The 21,008-nt window shown below is 41.5% G+C and overlaps 1 protein-coding gene across 1 annotated transcript in view; it reads left to right on the top strand.

Moving 5' to 3' along the window:
• Positions 1–21,008, top strand: part of LRRC9 (leucine rich repeat containing 9) — an 81,808-nt gene that overhangs the window by 23,946 nt on the left and 36,854 nt on the right. Inside the window, exons 12-21 of the mRNA XM_077820586.1 lie at positions 1,361–1,537; positions 4,506–4,623; positions 8,695–8,830; positions 10,086–10,232; positions 11,752–11,873; positions 12,984–13,196; positions 14,494–14,613; positions 15,890–16,081; positions 18,411–18,536; positions 19,576–19,716. Coding sequence (XP_077676712.1) covers positions 1,361–1,537; positions 4,506–4,623; positions 8,695–8,830; positions 10,086–10,232; positions 11,752–11,873; positions 12,984–13,196; positions 14,494–14,613; positions 15,890–16,081; positions 18,411–18,536; positions 19,576–19,716 — 1,492 coding nt within the window. The remainder of the gene's footprint in view (positions 1–1,360; positions 1,538–4,505; positions 4,624–8,694; positions 8,831–10,085; positions 10,233–11,751; positions 11,874–12,983; positions 13,197–14,493; positions 14,614–15,889; positions 16,082–18,410; positions 18,537–19,575; positions 19,717–21,008) is intronic.

The following is a 21,008-nucleotide window of genomic DNA, read 5'->3' as shown; positions in this document are numbered from 1 at the left end:
TTGTCCACCTCAGCTGTGCCTTTCTCTTATGTTCAGACATGTCTGCTAAAGTGCTGCCGGGTGCGATGTGCTCAGAGGTTCTCTCTGTACTTTCCTTATAAACAGCGTTCTTTGTTAGTATTGTCATTTTATTTAATTAATTTTATTTTAAAGCTGCTTTTTCAAGCCAAGGATTTTTAATATTGACAAGGAGAAATGCTAAATGAATCCAATGTTTGAATCAGGGTCTTAGCACAGGTTTCAGAGTAGCAGCCGTGTTAGTCTGTATTCACAAAAAGAAAAGGAGTACTTGTGGCACCTTAGAGACTAACAAATTTATTTGAGCATAAGCTTTCGTGAGCTACAGCTCACTTCATCGGATGCATTCAGTGGAAAACACAGTGGGGAGATTTATATACATAGAGAACATGAAACAATGGGTGTTACCATACATACTGTAACCAAAGTGATCACTTAAGGTGAGCTGTCCTTTAGAGAAAGAGCAGTGTTTTTATTCATTGCAAGTCGATCTGCATTTGTTGTTTGTCTTTTTCTAGAAAATTGTCCTCTGATTATTGAAAAGAGTATTTGGTTTTCAGTTTGGTTTTCTCAGCTTTTGGGAAACCGCTACATTTCCATAATAGACTTATTTTAAGAACTGTATTTTAGCTGTCTGTCGAAGCTGTTGATATGGCCCCATTACTGTAGTATCTGAGCACTTCACAGTCTTTAATGTATTTATCTTCACAATGCCCCAGTGAGGCATGGAAGTGCAATTATTCCATTTTGTTGGTGGAGAACTGAGCCTCAGTGATTGCCTTGGAAGGCTGTAGGAGAGTAGGGAAGTGGTCCCAGATCTCCTGGGTCCTAGGCTAGTGCCCTTACTGCTGGATCGTTGTTCCTCTTTTAATGTTTCGGTGTAGTAATATAGGTCCACGTTCACCGTGCTCACTTTATGCAAGTAATCCCATTGACTCCACTAGAATTACTGACTTGCATGAGGCAAACAGGATGTGGCAGTGTTCCAGACAAGAAGCCTAAAGCTGTGGCCACAAGCATGTGTGGAGGACTTTATGGAATCTGCGATGCAACGTGGAATCCTAGAGGCAGGAGAGAAACGTGGTGGATCACAAACTCATTAACATTAGTATTTGCTGCCAAATGTAATCTGTAATGTTCAAAATGAGGTAACACAAGGTCATCCATCTCTAGTTGAAAAGAGAGATTTTCTAAAAGTATAAAAGAAAAAGAAACTACCCCAAAATATCATTTGAAAACTGAAGAAAAACCAGGTTCTGGTTGCAAAAAAAAAAAAAAGTTTAAAAAAAATGAAGAAAACGTTATTAATTCATTGCTCTCCATGGTTCATTCCTGGACACAGGTTTAATTCCTGCTATGATTTAATTCTGTCACGATTTTGTGCCTGGGACTTCAAAGCATATAGTATCACAGGACTGAAAATAAATCGTATCATTCGAGTGCACAACCGTATCCTGAGGATGATATTTGAAGAGAAGTTTCAAATGTTTTTGGATAAAGAAGTTTTAAGTGAAACAGAGTGAGTAGATTATTTTTAAGGACAATTTAGTGAAGCAGTTACATGTGAAGCAATATGAACTTAGTGATTTTAAGTGACAGATATATTTTACAAAGCAACACATAAACCAGCGTAAGGCTGTGAATTCAGTTTAAATATAGATGTGAATGGCCAGATTTTTTTTTAAAAGGAAAGGCAGAGATATAGTGCAAAAAGAGGAAAAAAAAATACATGCATGTATGCCTCTGTATTGAACACACATCTCAGTAGTGTACATGCAGATACCTGCAGATATTCACCCAGTTGATTTGTATTCTCCAGTGCTGGTGTGTCCAAATTTCTTATATGTGGATTTCAGCCTTTACTTTAGAAAGGTTTGGCTATTATAGAAACTAAAGATTGGTTTATACGGAAGTTCCCTGCAGGGTGGATAATATAACTGACAAATGAGTTCACTGCGGGTTCTGTGTGTGGTGTGATAGCAGGATCAGATGCTGAAGCTTTAAAAATTTAACAGTGATTCTTCCTCTAGTGATTGTCCATATGCATTCCACTTCTGGCGCACATGCATGCAAGTTAGGATTATTTTAGCCAACAAGTATCCATTGGGGCAGTGCCTGCAGCCTGGATGACTTTGTGCCCACCCATACTTCAGTTTGTTCTTGCAACCCATGGCTGGAAGATGGAACTCATGCAGTGCCCTCTTCTCTGTACAGTGTATGACTTTACTGATGTTTTGTGTGTGTGTGTAAATGAGTTAGATAGTGACCTTGTATAATGTGTTTTTGTCTCTTTTTATGTCTGACTATATATATATATATATATATATATATGAAAGAGCAAAAACCTTTTATTAGTGTTAGGGAGCTTCCTGGTATCGAGGTTTAGCCATTGGGACTGAAATGAAGTTCATGGAGTTCAAAACTTGCCTCCTGTGATATGACTATTCCACTTAATGATGGGTGTTTTAAGTGCCTTTTTTGTTTTGGAGAGGAGAATATGCCTGATAGATGCTCATTCTGTGGCTCCTTCGCCAAGAGAATTCTGAAACTGAGAGAGGTCCATCTTAAATTTTTCTCCTGGAGTGCTCAACAGGATCCTCCGAGTCGGAGAAAAAGGGCCTACTGGGCCTCAGCAGGCTTCCCCCATCAGTGTGCTTATGAGCTGTGGCTCAGCTCCAAGTTCCCGGGCTCCCTCTTCAGAGAAACTTCTGTTTGCTGAGACTGGTAGAGTTGCTAAGTCCTCCTCCATCCAGTCATCTGAAAGGGATAGGAAGGAACATGGTTCACAGATTGAGTACCGGTGTAGCTCACCCTCCTGGGACTTAGAAAAAGGAGGCATAGATCTCCTCAGACTCTTGTCGGCTCAGCCCCCAACGGTATTACCTGACTTACCCAATGTGATCTCTCAGAATGAAGGTCAGATCCTACCCTGGACCCAGCATTGTTGCTTCTAACAGCATGGAAGCTGGCTGGTTAACTACCATCAACAGGAGCTGAACAGCTGACGTCCAGAATACACTGGTGCACAGCAGAAAGGATTCCTCTAGACTGACTTATGTAGGAAAATGGGAGATTGCCACCTGTCTCCTTTAGAAGACTCAATTCCTGCTGTTCTGGACTATCTGCTATCCCTAAGCATTCAGAACCATACATCAGCTTCATAAGAATACATTTAGTATCTATATCAGGTCACCATCTTCCTGTCCAGAGTCATACCATATTTTCCCACCCTGCAGTTGATAAGTTCCTCATGCCCTTTATTCATGTGCTTCCTCCAGTTTGAGTGCTCCCTCTTTCCTGTGACCTTTATATAGTCTTAGCGGGGTTAATGGGACCTCCTTTTCAGCCCCTAAAATCTTTCTCTCTGTATCATCCATCTTTTAAAATGTGTTTTTTTTAATTGCTATGACATCAGTGTGATGGTTAAGAGAGATTCAGGCCCTCATAGCTGGTACATCTTACACGCTGTTACATAAAGACACAGTGATCCTTAGGTCTCACCCACAGTTTTTACTGAAGATTATTTCAGATGGTCATCTGAATCACATGAATCACCAACCAGTTTTCTTTCCCAAGCCTCACCCCAACGAAGGGAAGCAAAGTTGCATGCCCTTGATGTGGTTAATGCTCTTTCATATTGCCTTGACACAACAAAACCCTTCAGGAGTTCCCCAAGAATCTTTGTAGCAGTTGCTGATAGGGTAAAAGGTCAGGCAATGCATACCCAGAGACTGTCTACATGGATGTCTAATTGTATTAGATCATGCTATGAGTTAGCTAGATTAGATCCACCCAGGCAGGTTAGAGCCCACTCCACCAGGACTCAGGCACTTTTATGTTTATGGTATGAAAAGCATATCAGTTTCAGAAATTTGCAGGGCAGCTATCTAGGGATCAGTCCTTGATTTCACCCACCACTATTCCTTAGTTGAGGCCTCAGGATGCCCATTCTGGCAAAGCTGTCCTACAGTCATGATCCTGATTGTGAGGTCACTGATTGCCAGTCACCAGAAGTGGAGCCCACGTGGACTATCACTCAAAGAGGAAAGAACGGTTATTTCTCTTATGGACACAGTGGTTTTTTGAGATGTTTTGTTCACATGGATTCCATTATCCACTCTCCTTCCCAGCTACTTACAGTAATCTTGCCAAGGACCTCCAGCAAAGAGAAGGAAGTAAGAACTTGATATTTGAAATGCAAAAAAAAAAAAAAATTTTTTTGAGGGGGCACCGGAAATGGAGACCACCCTTATGCGTAAAAGGATGAAAACACTTGTTTTATCATGCATTTTATCTTTAATGTTCACCAGATATTGCACACTGAATATCAATGTTATTTGTAGTTCTTAAAATAAGTGGAAGTCACCTTAATTGCAATCCAGCTAATTCTTAGTGAACATTGTAAAATGAACGTGCTCCACTTAGGCTGCATATTATTTTTGCAACAGAAGCACTGAAATATTTTCCTGCTTCTTATTTTTGTTAAGAAACTACAGGAAGATGCTGGAATGTCTCTTTTATGTATTTGACCCAGACTTGCCAGTTAAGAAAAAGCAACTGTTACAAGTGCTTGAGGATGGGTTCCAGGCAATAGAAGAGCACAAGGTGAGATAAAATCTGCATAGAAGAATGTTTATTACTTAGCCCTGGTCTACATTGTGTGTGTGTGGGGGCGGGGAATCAATCTAAGTTATGCAGCTTCAGCTACGTGAATAACACAGCTGAAGTTGACGTACTGAGATTGATTTATAGTGGTGTCTCCACCACAGTGAATCAACTGCTGCCGCTCCCCCATAGACTCTGCTTGCGCCTCTCATGGCGCTGGAGTACAGGAGTCGACCAGAGAGTGCTCAGGGGTCGATTTGTTGCATCTAGACTAGATGCAATAAATGGATCCGCACTGGATTGATTGCTGCCTGCCAATTCGGCAGGTCGTGAAGACTTACCCTTAGTAGTTGGTAGCCCAGCTCAGAAAGACCTAATTGTTGCTGCTGTACCTTCCCCTCTTCTTTCGTCTCTTCTTAGCCCTTTGTCCCACTCATCTTTCCCCTCGTTTTCTGCGTTTATTCTTGTCCTTCCTCCTTGTTGTCTCCACTTTCTTCTTTGCTTTTTCCCTTCCTGGCACAGGAATGATCGGTGCTTTGCTACTTCTTTTTAACTCCCGTTTCATGCCTTCCCTGTTTCTTCTTCTCTCCCTCCTTTTCGATTGTACAGCTTCTGTCCTCGTTCATCGCGAATACTCAGTTGGGAGGCAGTCCAGCACTGTTGGTGGAAGCTTCAGGACTAAGTCTCGCCCTTCAGCTCAGGCTCCCAAATTTTCTGCCTCCAGTAGTGTAACAAGTTAGTTTAGTTTCTCCAAACCAGATTGTTTTGTAATTTAATTTTTATTTGTTTTTGTGCAGCAGCGACTTATCTATCTTCCTCCTCCCCCCTCCCCCCCAGATTAGGTATTTGGTAGCATGGAGACTTCAAAGCCTCAGCTATAGCTATTCAGACCAAAGGTGTTTCACATGCTTAGTAAGAAAAGCCTGCTTGGTGGTAAAAAGTCATCATCTCTGGGTATAATTCTTGCTTGGAGTGAGATGTCTCACATTCTATCCTAGTCTAACCCTTGATGTGATTTGTGATGAGCAGTGGCTTCTAACTTGATGGCTATAAGGATGTTACACCCACGAATAGCCATCAGTCTTTCTAAACAGATCTTGTGCATCCGAACTTACAGGTGAGGAGCTGTTCTTCATAGCCAGGAAGAGCTTTTGAATCCAATGCAGAAAATTGCTCACTTGTGGTTTAAAAAAAAAAAAAAAGAGCCTGGCTCTGGCCACACTTTTACCCTCATGGAAAAGATTTCCAAAGACCCAAAACTTCATTGCACTAGTCATTTCCTGATAGAGGTTAACCGTAGCAATTTTCTCCAATGAACAGGATTGCTGGTGGCATGCATTGGCTTCATTCCCTAAGTTGTTTCTCAATATGCACCTGAAGAAATTCATTCTGGGGATGTGGAACCACACACCTGCTACAATGCAAAATTAGGTGTCCTTCTCTGATCACATCCAAATATCCCCTTGTGGGCAGGTCAGTACAAACAACATGCTGAAAGCCAACCCAATTTGCACTCTAGACCCTTGCATACTCACTAAAGAAGTAAGCCATTCAGGTTGAGGAGCGTATTTGGAAGACAAATTTCCAAAATCTCAGCGCACCCATCCTTTTAGTTCACCGTGACAGCTCTGTCAGTAGTGTGTCTGAACAACCTCCTTACCCAAAACCCACAAACATGGCCACGTGGGATCAGATCAATGGTCCATCAAATCCAGTATGACAGTGGTCAGTACCATCTACTTCAGAAGAAGGTGCAAGAAACCACATTGCAGGCAATTTTGTGTCTCATGGGGGAAGTCTTCCCTGTTAGAGGTTGGTTTATGATTGAGGCATGAGTGTTTATGTCCCTTCTAAAATCAGGGAGTAACGAGGTCAAATGGAAGTAATGTTGTGGGAAGAGAGTTCGCATAAAGAATATAGAAAAGAGGAAAAGGGAGAGTTGAAGTCCTTCTTCTAATCCTCCACTGGCCCAGAAGGCATTTTGCACTTGCTAGATAGCTAAGCAACCCACATTGCATCTACAGAAAAGACCAGACCTCTTGAAGCAGGGACCCCTTTCATTCAGACCAGAAACACCTACAGTTACCAGCCTAGGCATCCTAAGAAAAGTGTAGTTCAGCATGGATTCTCCATTGGTCTCTGATATAGTTTAGGCTATCCAGATAAAACTCAACCAGGAAGTTTCACTCATTGATCTGGTCAAATTTGTTTCATGTGCAAGAGGAAACAGAAGGCTTTTTGGGGCAGGGACTTCTTCTTTGTACCATGCCAACTGCATTGGGTCCCTGACCTCTAGATGCTACTGTAATACAAATATATAATAATAATTACAAAGTGCTGGCCATCTCAGCTGCACTTGAGTTTCTCCAGATTGATTTATTGGAGTCCTACAACCAAGCGCAATAGAATCATGGGTCCCAGTCCCAGCCCTAGCAGTGTTCTGTAAGTAGGCACATTGGACTCTTCTGGGGAAGTAGTTCTCCTATCATTTTGTTTGAACACTTGACCGTCCTTTGGAAGTTTGTGGCATAAATGGGCATTCCTAGTGCTGTAAAGTTATAGCTTGGGCATATGGAATACGCCTGCCAGTTGTATGCTGTTTATTTCATTCTATCCAAAACATGAAGGCATTAGGGCCTCAAAGTTCCTGCAGGCAAGATGTTAAAATCCTGCACCATATGGCATGCTTGGCATCTGGGAAACTATTCACAGAATTCCACAGGGGCACTGGGAAGAAAGAGTATGAGCCTCATGTGAGGAAGATTTGCAAAATAAGTTTCCATTCCTCTGCAAAGTCATCCTTGATAGGAAGGTGCTATAGGTGGGTTGGTTCCTACATACATTCCTGCCTATTATTCTACTAGAAGAATAATGAAAACTCTGTTTATTCACCCCTCCCTACCTCCAACTTGTGTGAATCACTGTCTGCTACTTCCAACTGCTGGTGAATGAGGAGAGAACCCATGTAAGGGAAAGAAAAAAATTCTTACCTGATCATTTTGTTTCTGTTAGCAGATTCTCTTCTCATTCAGCCCACCCTGGGAGTCTGATAAATGACCAGAATACAAACTGAATTCTTTTTCTAAAGGGAGACTTAGACATATACCTGTCTTAAAACATATTATATCAAGTTGTTATCTTAATGCTAATAATCAGTTGCTGGAGTGTTCCCACAGCTGTGGAAGAACTCTTCTGGCAACCTGAGCTGAAGGTGGGGCTTTGTCTTGGAGCCTCCAGCAAAAACATTGGACTGCCTTGTTGAATTCCATACATAGGGGTCATTATCTCATTAGTGATGAATGAGGAGAGAAGCTATTAACACTGAATTATCAGGTAAGAAATGTCTCATTCTGACCCATGAAAAGCAAAATGTAGAGAGATGGGATAGGAGAGCCTTCTCTCTTTCTTTTTCTGCAGCATCCTCATTTCGTCTTCCCTACTTATAGCCCACCTCTCCCTGTTTTTCTGTTTTGTGAACAGCTTGTTGTTGAGTGATGGGATTGTATCTTCAGAAATACCTGTCTCTCCCATTTCTCTCTCTGCTTCTTTGTTGTTGTTATATTGTGGTAGAGCTCAAAGGCCCCAGTTAGGACTGCCCCCTCCCATTGTGCTAGGTGCTGTTCAAAGATATAGAAAAATCTGATTCCTGCTCCAAAGAAAAAGGAGTCCGGTGGCACCTTAAAGACTAACCGATTTATTTGGGCATAAGCTTTGCATCTGAAGAAGTGGGTTTTTTACCCACGAAAGCTTATGCCCAAATAAATCGGTTAGTTTTTAAGGTGCCACCAGACTCTTTTGTTGTTTTTGTGGATACAGACTAACATGGCTACCCCTCTGATACTCTGCTCCAAAGAGTTTACAATCTAACTTTCTTTTCTCCTGACTAGATTGTGATATCACAAGTAAATGAGCCTGCCCTTCTTGTTTTTTACTCCTCCCTCTTCCACTCTCCACCTCTTCCTTAATTCATTTGCATATTGTAAAGCTGCTGATTTAGGATATATGTCTTGAAATTCTTACAGGGGGCATTGGTCAAATAAACATACTTAGACCTTACTTTAATCTTTGCAGCTTTCAAGAAGAGAAGAAGCTGTTCTCCTGTCTAACAGTTTAAGTATATGTGAATGTCCCAGAATAGAATTTTTGCAGCAACAAATGAAGGATGAACGTAAAAATAACAATGATCTTGAGGAACCATTCATACATGGTAATGTAATAGCTTGGAAAGGTGGTTTAAAACATCATTGATAGGTGTAAGGCTCATTTCATAAATCACTTCAAAGTGTTTTGTCTTGTAAGTACAAGAAAATCTTGTAACTACAGTAGATTGTGACAGAGTATACAGGTCTTTTTGTGGAGGGACCCTAAAGACCTGCTGCAATCTGGCCCAGTGTCCTTTCTATTAGGAAACCCCACCAAGCTATATAATGGCCTGGAGCTAACTCCTAGACTGGTTCAGAGGCACCTAAGAGAGGCACTCCTATCTGGAAGCTAATTAGATGTAGCTTAACCTTTCTAGACTCAACAGCTCAAAAGAAGGGTGAGTTATAGGGAGTGAGGAGAGACACAAGGGGGTTGTACTAACTTGAAGCCAGGACAGGGCACTCTGAGGAAACAGGCATCACTAGTGACAGGATGTATCAACCCTTCACCGGCATGGAATGGGTTAAGAAGCTTCTTTGTGCTAGAAAAGCATCACTGTGCCACACTGGCAAGTCATGCCAGGAATGGAGAAATCTAAAAGGAGGCATCACTACTTAGCAGTGGGCAGCCCAGGAAGGGAGCAGTCTGTTAAGGTTCCCAGCTCCCAGGAAGAGGCCTGATAACTAGCAGAACCTGGTCCCTCAAAAAAGGGAGCACAGGTCCCCTGTGCTAAAAGGGTGAAGAGACTGTGTCCCATAACTTGTGCTGGAGACCCCAAGTGGCCTCTAGGATAGACTGTGGCCCATCCAGGGCCCCTCTGAAGAAAGGGAGGCCAATATCCTGGCTTAGAACTGCCTTTAGGTTTGTTTGTTTTTTTTAATTTGCCCTTTTGTTTAGCTTTGTTTGCTGACTTTGGATTGTTTGTTTCACCTGAGACTCTGAAAAGGGGAGAAATAGCCAGAAGGCCGAGAGCTGGCCACTGCTAAACTGACACTGACCTTTCCAGCTAGAAGGACTGGACTTGTGTGAAGTAACATCAAAGGGAGTGTTCTGATGGGGACAGATCCTTGACACCACCCTCTTTTATTTTTGTACATCTGAGTTTACTGCTTATAAATCTTAGCCAAATCCTACTGTTCTAGGAAAAAATTGTCGGAAGTCTTTCTTCCCAAAATGTACTTGTTAGATCGTTAATCTGCCAGGCCAGAATGTAGTCTCCTGTAGTATGGGATCGAACTGACAACCAACATTTTATTGCCCTGTGTTTATACTAAATTTGGTAGCATTATTATTAAATTTTCTTTTCTTTCCATCCCTAGGGAAACTCATAATTGCAAAAGTTTTTCTTGGACATAGTGTTCCAGCTTGTGAAAAAGATCCCATCAGTCAAGTCAACTATCCAGGGGCTAATTCAGTGTTCAGGCCTCGGAAACATTTACTAAGTGATACATCTGCTGCCAATGATGGTAATGTATCTGTAGACTGTTGTTAGCACAAAGTGGAGGTTGTATCAGTGTTGTATTCTAAACACTGTCTTTCACACATCTAGGAGCCTGTTGTGGAATTTTGGTCCTGGTGGGAACTCGGAATGCGGTCTTGACCCAGCCTAAGTGCATGTTGTTTTGAACTAATGTTAAAGAGGATAATAAAAGATGCTCACTGTTTTAGTGATTACTTGTGGTAGTTTAATTCACACAGAATTTAAAGGAAAGCATGAAAGACCAAATTGTGCTCTTCAGCCACTAGTCCATACTAGAAATAGTATGGTGTACACAATCCCTCTCCCAGCTTTGCATTGTTCAGGGCGGGTGTGTGTGTGTATGTGTAATAACTGGGGCCACGTACACATACCTCAGTGGAGATCAAACACCTTCATCATTAAAACCCCCAAGCCATCTCTGCTTGAGCAGAAGGAGAATTCCTTTAACGCTGAGAAGCATGCTTTATTGTCTCTAGAGGGAGTCATGATCACCCGCACTAAGTCTATGTATTACCTATGTACAATGCAACAAACTTTGAGTGGTCGATCCTGCTTGCTCCATGTGGCCAGTCAACTTTGCAGGACAGTGCACAATGGGAACAGGGCCATGGCTTCACCTCTTCCCTGTCCAGTCGGGGGGATTTGCAGTCATTGGAATACTAGAAGAGAGCAATCCGTTTGTTTACCTTAGTGCAGGAACTGTGATTGTACCTGTCCTTCCATGGGCAGGAAGACGAGAAAACCAATCTGTTAGGTGATTACACCATAAAATGATGGACTAGTTTTGGGTAACAGTGCAGTATAGCAGATTGTGCCATGGGGACCGATGCTAAGTTCCCTTTTCCAATAGTCCACCATGAAAGAAAAGCTGTGATTCTCTCCTTGGCTCCCCCCTCACTCCAGATGGAAAATAATCTGTACCAGGAGATTTCATTTAGCCCATTGGGTATTGGGAGGGGGGTGGGTGGGAAATGGAGCCAAGTCTCTTGTCCAATCCCTACCCCTGCTTGCCCACTCCCTTCCAACTGGCAGGAGAGGGAGTAATGGCCCCAGAGAGGCTGCCTCCCACTCATACTGGAACCTGCCAGCTGTGCAGGAGTAAGAGGGCACGTTACTACCCTCTGAGGATGTGTAGCGCAAGGAACAGGGTTGCCATAGGAAAATAAAAAGCTAAATGATACGGTTCTGCAGTAAGATTTTTAGATGCTGCTTTAGGGCACCTAAAGAGAATTAAGATCCTAAGAAAACAAATCTCCCTTGACAGTTTTCAGAGTAGCAGCCGTGTTAGTCTGTATTCACAAAAAGAAAAGGAGTACTTGTGGCAACTTAGAGACTAACAAATTTATTTGAGCATAAGCTTTCATGAGCTACAGCTCACTTCATCGGATGCATTCAACTCAAAACTTAAATGAGAGAAGTGTTTGTTCACTACATCCTGCGGTGAACATGAAACAGTCTTGTATTTATTCCTTCCGCTTGTGTTTATTCCTTTTCTTTTGCTGTAGAAACATATTCTTCCATGGAACATAGAAACTGTGACTGCCGCCATCGACAGTGTGAGTGGTTTGTGTTTGATCACGAACTGGTCTTGCCTGAATACGTCGTTGAATTTGAGTACACTACACTGGTATGAACTTTGTTTTCCCTAGTAGGATGTTAGACAGTAAGCTTTAGATCTCAAAGATCAAGAGAAAAACAACTAGTTGAAATTACTCCTCCTTCACTCAAATTACCTGACAGGACCTAAGTTCAGGGTTCTGTTCCCTCTAACTGTTTAAAGGCTTGATAAAACTCCCATTGAAGTCAATGGGAAACTTCATACACTACAATGAGAGTTACATCAGATTCTTATTTTGTAACATTATCAAATGTGATGGGAAGGCACAGAGACTTAAATGAAGCCTTAGCAGTGCAATGAAGCACAATTGAAAATTAACTCCTCTCTCACGAAATGCACCATCCATCGAGGTAGTGAGACACTAAAATGAATGAGATTTGACAGTGTTTAAAACCTTGCTTCATGGAGTCCTGAATGAGAGAGCAACTCATTATCAGTTTGTGGTTTGGTTTAAAGTGTGATGTATGTAGTTTTGAAGCATGCACAGATATTCTGCTACTGGGTTGGGATCCTGAACAGGTTTTTTCTTAAATAAAAAAGCTTTTATGATTTTTTTATAAGCTAAGCGGTGGACTGGCCTTGTGGTTATGTGGCTATGTAATTTGCTTTCATCATGCAGGGGTCTCAGTTCAGGTCCTGAGCTCTGCTACCTGGCAGAAGCAGGGTGTGCTGCAAAAGTAAAATATTCAGCTCCTGGAGGGGGGCGTAGGGGAGATTTCCCCCCTTTCTGTCACATTTGAGTGGTCCACTGCCAAAACAATTGCAGTACTGATGAGCTACGATGGTTCTACATCTAACTCTCCTTCATAGGAGAGTGAGCTATTGCAGTGCTTGGACTTAGGGGGTTTGGGTGAAGAAGCAGACTTCTGTTGTCTTCAGTGTGCATTCTATATGTGACAGGATATGGCCCATAGACTCTTCATTACTTTTTGTTCATAACATACTGTAATGTGTAAATGCTTGTGCAAACAAAAGTATTGCTGTTCTCTTCTGAAAGTGCTGCATTACCGAAAGATAGTTTCCTAACTCTACTTTCTGCATATTTGTATGCAATTTTAAATAATTTGCCTAATTTAAAATAGAAATTTTACAAATGTTGACAAATGTTATTTTGCATAGGTCAAAGTTCAGTCCCTGTTTTCTACGCTCAGCAATGTAATTGTAGAAGAAAGAAAGAAAAATACAGAAGGATTTATATTGTCTAGTGATTTGCAATGTGATGACGAAGTTATGAGTATGGAGCCTACAGTAAAAGCCAGACCCAAAATTGTTTGCTTGGATGAAAAGACAGTGCTTTCAGTTGCTAAGGCCAATATTTACAGTCAAATAACGGTGAGTATTGTCTGTTAAACTTACAGCGGGACAAGTTTATTACATAATCAGTGTCATATTATTCAGATTGCCTCATAAACCAGTCAAAAGTAGGAAGTCACAAATTAAGGCTAGCATTTGGGCTTGATTCTGGTGTTACACTTGTTTTACAACAGTGCAGTGCTTTGGGAGTAACTGGAGATCCAAAACTAGCGTGAAATCTCAGTGTCTTCTGTCCCTAAATTATGCCATTTTTTTTCATAAAAATATGAATGACAAATATTGGGCAGGATTCTGATCTTACTGACTATTGTATAAATAAGTCCATTGAAATCACATGCAGAACTAGTGTTTGTGAGACCCGGTTAAGGCCTAAAATGTCAGCTTTAACTGCGAGTCTTAAAGTTTTCTTTGCTGCATGGTTGCGTCATCATAGTGATCACTGCTGAAAAGATTTTATTTGTCAGTTTTGGCATCAGAAAAATATAAATCCAGTGAAGGGGAGAACTCTTGACAGCCACATAGCTACACACAGTTTTCAGTATCATTGCAACTGATGGGCCCACAAAACCCTTTATGCAAATACCTATTTGCATACAGAACTCCTTTCATTGCACAGCTAACTGCAGTTTTGCATTTGCAGTTACTCATTTTGTCTGTACAAACTTGATGCAGGAAGCCTGCTGAACATTTGACCTTTCAAATTGTTAAATAGTTTTGATCTCCTCTCCTGTCTGTGTCTTTGATGCAGTAGCAGTTCTCCACTCCCCCTTGCACTCACCCATAACTCCCTTTCCTGAGTTTGGCTTCAGATGGCTGGTTCCTCCCCTCTTCTGGGTGCCACTCTCCCCAAACTGTACTCCGGGCATGGAGGAATTCCCAACTGGCAGTCTTCCAACCAGTCTCCCCAAGCAACAAGATCTCTCCTAGTGGGGAAGGATTGGAAACTGTCCTCCCTTCTTGCCCCTACCATGACCTCTTTCAGTGGACCAGTAAAAACCATTTTTCAACTGAATCTCCATCTTCCCATCCCTCTGTTACTTCAGGGAGAAGGTAGAGGTGAAGAACAAATATCCTTCAAAATAGAAAATAAAAGCAATACTTTGTCCCAGGGTCCCTGCAACTGATCTTCACAAACTTCATATCACTTACAAGTAACTTTTCTTAGCCCTTTTTATAATCTAGAGAATAGAGTTACATTTACTCTTACACGCTAGCAGTTGAAGCTCTGTAATGTGGAAAAACGGTGATGGAGTAGCACAGAATTTGGTTGTGTATATATATGGTACAGTTGTAATCTCATTAATGTTTTACCTAGGTTCTGAATTTGCATGGGAACAGCCTGAGCAAACTGCGGGACATCTCTAAACTGACAGGGCTTCGAAAACTTATTGTCAGCTTCAATGAATTTACTAGTTTAGATGATGTTTACCACATGGTAAGAAATGTTGCTCTATATTTTGTAAAGGAAATTAAACTAAAGGAATATTTTAATTGAAAAAAATCCTTTGTGTGTACAACTTAAATATATTAATATCTATTGCATGGCAGCAAGCCTGATTTATTCCTAATGGGTGAAGTTCACTGCCTCTAAACAGAGCCTTTGTTCCTACTTTTGCTTTGTAGTAGGTAATGTGGACTAGCAGGTAGAGCACTGGATTGGGACTTGGGTGACCTGGGTTCTATTTCTGGCTCTGCAGTTGGCCTGCTTAGTGGTGTTAGGCAAGTCATTTCACCTCCCTTGCCTCAGTTCCCCAATCCATGCCATGGAATAATGATACCTACCTCCTTTGTAGAGCGCTTTGAGTTCTGCAGATGGAAAGTGTTACGTAAGAGGTAGGTGGTGGTGGTGGTGGTGGTGTTACTCCTCTCTCTACTTCCTGTCTCCCAGCCTTTGTCTCTCTTGTCTACTTAGATTGTAAATGCTTCAGGTTGGAGACCGTTCCTTATTGTGTGTGTCTACAATGCCTAGCACAATGGGCCCTGATCTTGGTTGGAGTCTCTAGGCACTATCCTAATACAAATAAATAATAAGTAACACAACAATTAATAACACCCAACTGACTTGGAGTGGGGCTCTGACTGTGGGGTAGGAAGGATGACTTTCATCTCCAGGCCCTACAGTGCTGTTCCTCCAGGGCTACCATTCTAGTGTAGCTGTTAAGTATCCCCTTCCCAGGATTTCTGGGCCACTGGATCTGTGTGATTTTCAGATCATGTGACTAAAATCACAACCTGCCTGCAACCCTCTCTTTTGCATAGTTTGGGACCAGTACGGAGTCACCCTCCATGCGGTGTACAAGATATAGACCCGTTCCCCCACCTTCCAAGGACTCTCTAGATCCCGCCACTCTCAAATGGTGTGATTGTCTCACTCACCCTGGCTAAAGTAGTGCACAGGGCCTTCCATGGCTGAGCACACTAGGGATGAATTCCACCCTGAAAAAGAAAACTAAAACTGTACTGTATTCTACTGGTGGATCAGGAAATATCAGAGGGTGGGCTGGATTCAGATATACATTCCAAGGTTCAGTTGCTTAACCAGACTGCTCTCCAAACAGACTTTCTGCTGCTGGGCAAGGGGCACTTTGGGCATTGAATCTGGATGACAGTGTCTTCTGTGAGACGGACTATTAAAACTGAGTTTATTACCAAATATTTCCTTGCTTTATTTTTTTCTGTGCAATTATTCTCAAATCGGTATTGTCTTGCAGCCCAATCTGGAGTATTTTGATGCAAGCCACAACCATGTGATCACGCTGGAGGGTATTAGAGGCTTAAGCAGATTGAAGTATTTAGACTTGAGCTGGAATCAACTGAAAAAGACTGGAGAGGAAATAAATGTCTTACATAAACACACTTCAAACGTACTCAGTCTTGATATCAGACATAACCCATGGCATAAGGTATGTGTCAGTGCTTAAAATTCTCAGAAAACCTTCTAACCAAAACAACAATTAGACTGTATAGTGCTAAATTTTGGGCCTGGTTTTCATTTGCATTGAGGCCCCTTTACACCACTCTGGCTGTGTAAGGGGCCTCAAAGTGGATGTATATGTAATTAGTGCCCACTTTAAGGACGATTTACACTGTCAGACCCTTTGACTTCGTAAACAGTCCTGAGCAAGGGGTTGTGCATAATCTGCAGGAGTGACTCCTAGAAGCATTGTGACTCAGTGATGCTACTCTGAGGCATAATTCCTCTCCTCCTTGCTTCGAGTAGGTGGTAACTTTACTGATGATCTATGCCAGCTGTAAAAAGCCACCCTTTGCCCCCACTGCACTGATTCAGCTGTGCTGGCCAGTGAAAGGGGACAGGGCAGAGACAGTTTCCCTCACTTTCAAGGGAAATATACAGTGCCAGCCTTCTACCTGGTGACACACACATCCCCCAGAGCAGCAGCCTAGCTGTGCTGGCTGTGGCATTGGGGAGCAATCCAAGACTCAGTCCATTTCACACCCCCTCCATCCATTCCCCGAGTACCTCTGTAGTCCTCTTCTCCTGAATACTTGAATCCGAGAGCTATGTATCCTAGTTAAGAGGTGTGCGTACTCCTCCTTTCTCCCATGCACAGGTGCATAGTCCCATCTAGTTTATAAAGATGAAATTGATCATTATTATTTTGGTAGTTTCAGTAAGTATATTTTCCAGCTAGAAATAAGGATGTTATTATTCACTTTCCTTACAAGTATGATTATCCAGTCTGTGTTTTTCTTGCTCTATATTTAATTTAATGGGAATTTTAAAATGTTTCTGTATAAGAGTTAGGGCTGTTGTTCCACCTTGAGTTTAGGTTGACATGTCCAAATCCCCTTGAGCTTCTCTTTCACCTCCTCTGAGGTCATCAGATTCCTTGCATTTAATAACACTGTAGTATTTGCAAACTTCTGGCTTATAAGGCAGGTGCTAACAACTTTGTTATGTACCGCACTTAATGTCTTACATAGCTGTGTATAACTGCAATCCTTCAGGGCTAGATTTTTTATTTTATACACACATATAAATCCAGAGTAATTTATTGACATCTGTCAAGGTTGTTTCCCCACTCTGAACTCTAGGGTACAGATGTGGGGACCTGCATGAAAACCCCCTAAGCTTATTTTTACCGGCTTAGGTTAAAACTTCCCCAAGGTACAAACTATTTTACCTTTTGCCCTTGGACTTTATTGCTGCCACCAGCAAGCGTCTAACAAATATATAACAGGGAAAGAGCCCGTTTGGAAACGTCTTTTCCCCCCAAAATCCTCCCAAACCCTACACCCCCTTTCCAGGAGAAGGTTTGATAAAAATCCTCACCAGTTTGGATAGGTGAACACAGACCCAAACCCTTGGATCTTAAGAACAATGAAAAAGCAATCAGGTTCTTAAAAGAAGAATTTTAATTGAAGAAAAAATAAAAGAATCACCTCTGTAAAATCAGGATGGTAAATACCTTACAGGGTAATCAGATTTAAAACATAGAGAATCCCTCTAGGCAAAACCATAAGTTACAAAAAGACACAAAAACAGGAATATCCATTCCATTCAGCACAGCTTATTTTCTCAGCCATTTAAACAAAACAGAATCTAACGCATATCTAGCTAGATTACTTACTAAGTTCTAAGACTCCATTCCTTTTCTGTTCCTGGCAAAAACAACACACAGACCGAGAGAGCCTTTGTTTCTCCCTCCTTCCAGCTTTTGAAAGTATCTTGTCTCCTCATTGGTCATTTTGGTCAGGTGCCAGCGAGGTTATCCTAGCTTCTTAACCCTTTACAGGTGAAAGGGTTTTTCCTCTGGCCAGGAGGGATTTTAAAGGTGTTTATCCTTCCCTTTATATTTATGACAACATCAGTGTCACATTAGATCAGTGTAACCAAACCTAGCCCAAATATGTTATTCCTTATAGTTTTCTACACGTGTGGCAAGATTCAGCCCCTTCTCCACCCCTTTTCACCCATTCCCAATCCAGATGAGCAGGGAGGACATAGCATAGCAACCTTGTGGAGGCTGCTTTCTCATGCACACTGCTGTCAATGGTAGGCATAGCTGGGACATGGGAGCAAGGGGTGCATCTTCTATCGCCTTTTTTACTTTCTTGTGTGAGCACACAGGATGGACCACAATCTAGCCCTTAGCGTACATAACATGAGAGGAGACTGGATTGAAAGCAATCATATGTCCTTTTTTTGTATGTAACCATATAGACAATTTAAAAAAACTCAATTACACCACTTCGCTTTTTTTCTCCAAGCCAGCCTCATTGCGTTTGAGTGTCATTGGCCGATTAAAGGCTCTTACTCATTTAGATGGAGTCCAGATTACTGAAGAAGAGGCTGCAGCTGCTTTGTGTTTTATTGCTGGATCAAAGATTTCTCAGGTAGGATATTCCATTTTGCTGTAACTTGTAGCAAATGCAAGATTGGAAACAAGAAGTTATAGGCACAATCATACAATCTGACTTCTATTTTAAAATTTGTATTTAATCATATTTTTAAAATCACCTAGTTTCGTATGCCCTCTGAAAATGCCGTATTTTGTGCTCTGAGCAGCTGGCTGGGAAGCAGCAGTTATTTCACAAACATTGTTCTTACTCAGAGCTTTACTGATATTGGTAATGATGCTGGTTCACAATGAAGGGTATTTCATAATGTTCGATTTTAGATCACTTTAAAGTTGTTAAAAATGACTGTTTAATTTCAGCTCTATTCAAAACACGGGAAATTAAATATGTTTGCCAAATAAAAAAAAGGATAAATCAAGTAGCAGAAAAACTGTCTAGGCTTCTGAGAGCTTGTGTACGTGGCAAGTTAGTGTGCAGCAAGCCGAGTGTGATCTACTGTGCACCAGCTTGCCACTCACTGTGTGGACACTGCTACAACACGGTAAAAGTCCTGGAATTCGACTTAGCATTAGTGTGTGCAAGATGTTGCACTGTAGATTCACACCCTAGCTTGCTACACACTAACTCGCCACAGTATGCAAGCCCTGAGAAGGTATTCCAGACAGTGGCAAGCAAAAAAAGGGCTAAATTATTTGACACTAATCTCTACATATCTTAGCCCAAATTGTATTCTTTATTCAGGTTTTACTCTGTCCATTCTCTGGCAATCCCCCATGACTAGAATTGGACTTTACTGTGGTAAGAACTGATCAAAAACAGAGTAAGGACCTCAAGATTTGCCCCGATCATTTTTTTAGTAGAATAATAAACATTAGAAATGGATGAGATCTATTACCATGTTTCAGATCTACTAGACCTATTAGTTCTACAGACATATTAGATCTACTAATATACGATAATCTCCTTATAATTGGGAGACTGTAAGCCATAAAGACCTATTCATGTTACACTGTGGAAAATGTACATTATTTATACCGTTATATTATCTGTTTATTAAGTATTTTCATTTTGTCAGGCATCTCTATTAGAACATTCTAGGACTGATGAAGCTAGACCACGCGTTCTGAGTGTACATCCTTTTGCCAAAATTCTGACTCAAATTAGCAAGAACAAGGTGGATTCACAAACACATTTCAATAGCAGCTGGTATCCTAGGGTAAGGCTGTCTCTATTAAATATAGTTCATTAGGTGTTAGATTTATCTCTGTCACATGTTTATTTTGTTATTTGTTATGAGTTGATGCATGTTAATTAAAAATATATATTTTTGAGCACTTAAAAATGTAATGTACCAACTGAAGTAGAATATAAAAACATAAGAGTTTCCATATTGGATCACAGTCTTCTCTTCTGTACGTACTAGCTCTTTTCTTGTGAGCTGGCAGGATATTGAAACTTTAATATTCAATGTTCGCGCACTGAATTTTCACTGCTGAGCCCATATTACATGAAGAATGGTGGTAGGTCTAATTTCAGGCCTACACACATTGCCTCTTGTCTGGCATGACAATTTACAATTACAACTCCACTACATAACAAAAAGCCATAGAACACTACATAGGAAGATCCAAGTTCATCGTAGCCTGTCATAATCCATGTCCTGACCTCTCCTCTGAAATCATGTTAATCTGCCAAGAATAAAAGGTTAAAAGCTCCTCTGTCAGTTCAATTTGTTGTGTAGAGTATAGAATAGCTTGAGGAAAACACATTTCTACTGATGAGCATAGTGTTTTATTCTGTGTGCATTAAGAAATACACGTTTACAGACATTGCCAAAAGAACCAACATTTCAGCATATGGTGTCAACGTTACGCTTTGTGACATCAAAATGAAATAGGGTTCATACAGGGATATAGTATGTTGTTGTAGAAAGAGAAAATCCTATCCAAAAGGAATATCACCACAGACAGAAGAGAGAACATAAGTTGTCCTTTGGCTGTCAGCATAGCCTGTATAAGAAACAGCTTTGAATTCTGTAAAGGTTGTTTGGCATAGGTAGGAGACAGTGCTGAATATCCTGGGCCGCCAGAGACTTAACTTGCTAAATTAAGCTATGTGGCCATTTTTTCATCATTGCATGATTGGTTAGCCTGATGAAGAAAACTGCAGCCTTACTCAGGGCTGGCGTTAGACTCGCTGGGGCCCAGGGCAGAAACTAAGAAGTAGGCCCCCGCGGAAGGAGTTTGTGATGGTCTCTGGGAGTACAGCCAGCAGTTGACACTGACCCATAGGCTGGGTGACCTGGTGAGGTGAATCAGAGGGTGAAGTTGGGGCTCCCTTCACAAGCCCTGCTGCCTGGGGTTGGGGCCTGTAACTTAGCTTTGCGGGGCCTCCAGTGGTGTCGGACCCTGGGCAGTTGCACTGCTTGCCACCCACTAATGCCAGCCTTGGCCTTATTGGTTGTTTTCTGAGAAAGGGTGGAATCATGGATTGGTTGCTCTCTTTCTG

This window comes from Eretmochelys imbricata, chromosome 6, assembly GCF_965152235.1.
Source record: "Eretmochelys imbricata isolate rEreImb1 chromosome 6, rEreImb1.hap1, whole genome shotgun sequence".
Lineage (NCBI taxonomy): Eukaryota > Metazoa > Chordata > Testudines > Cheloniidae > Eretmochelys > Eretmochelys imbricata.
This window is presented reverse-complemented; position numbering and strand designations above follow the sequence as displayed.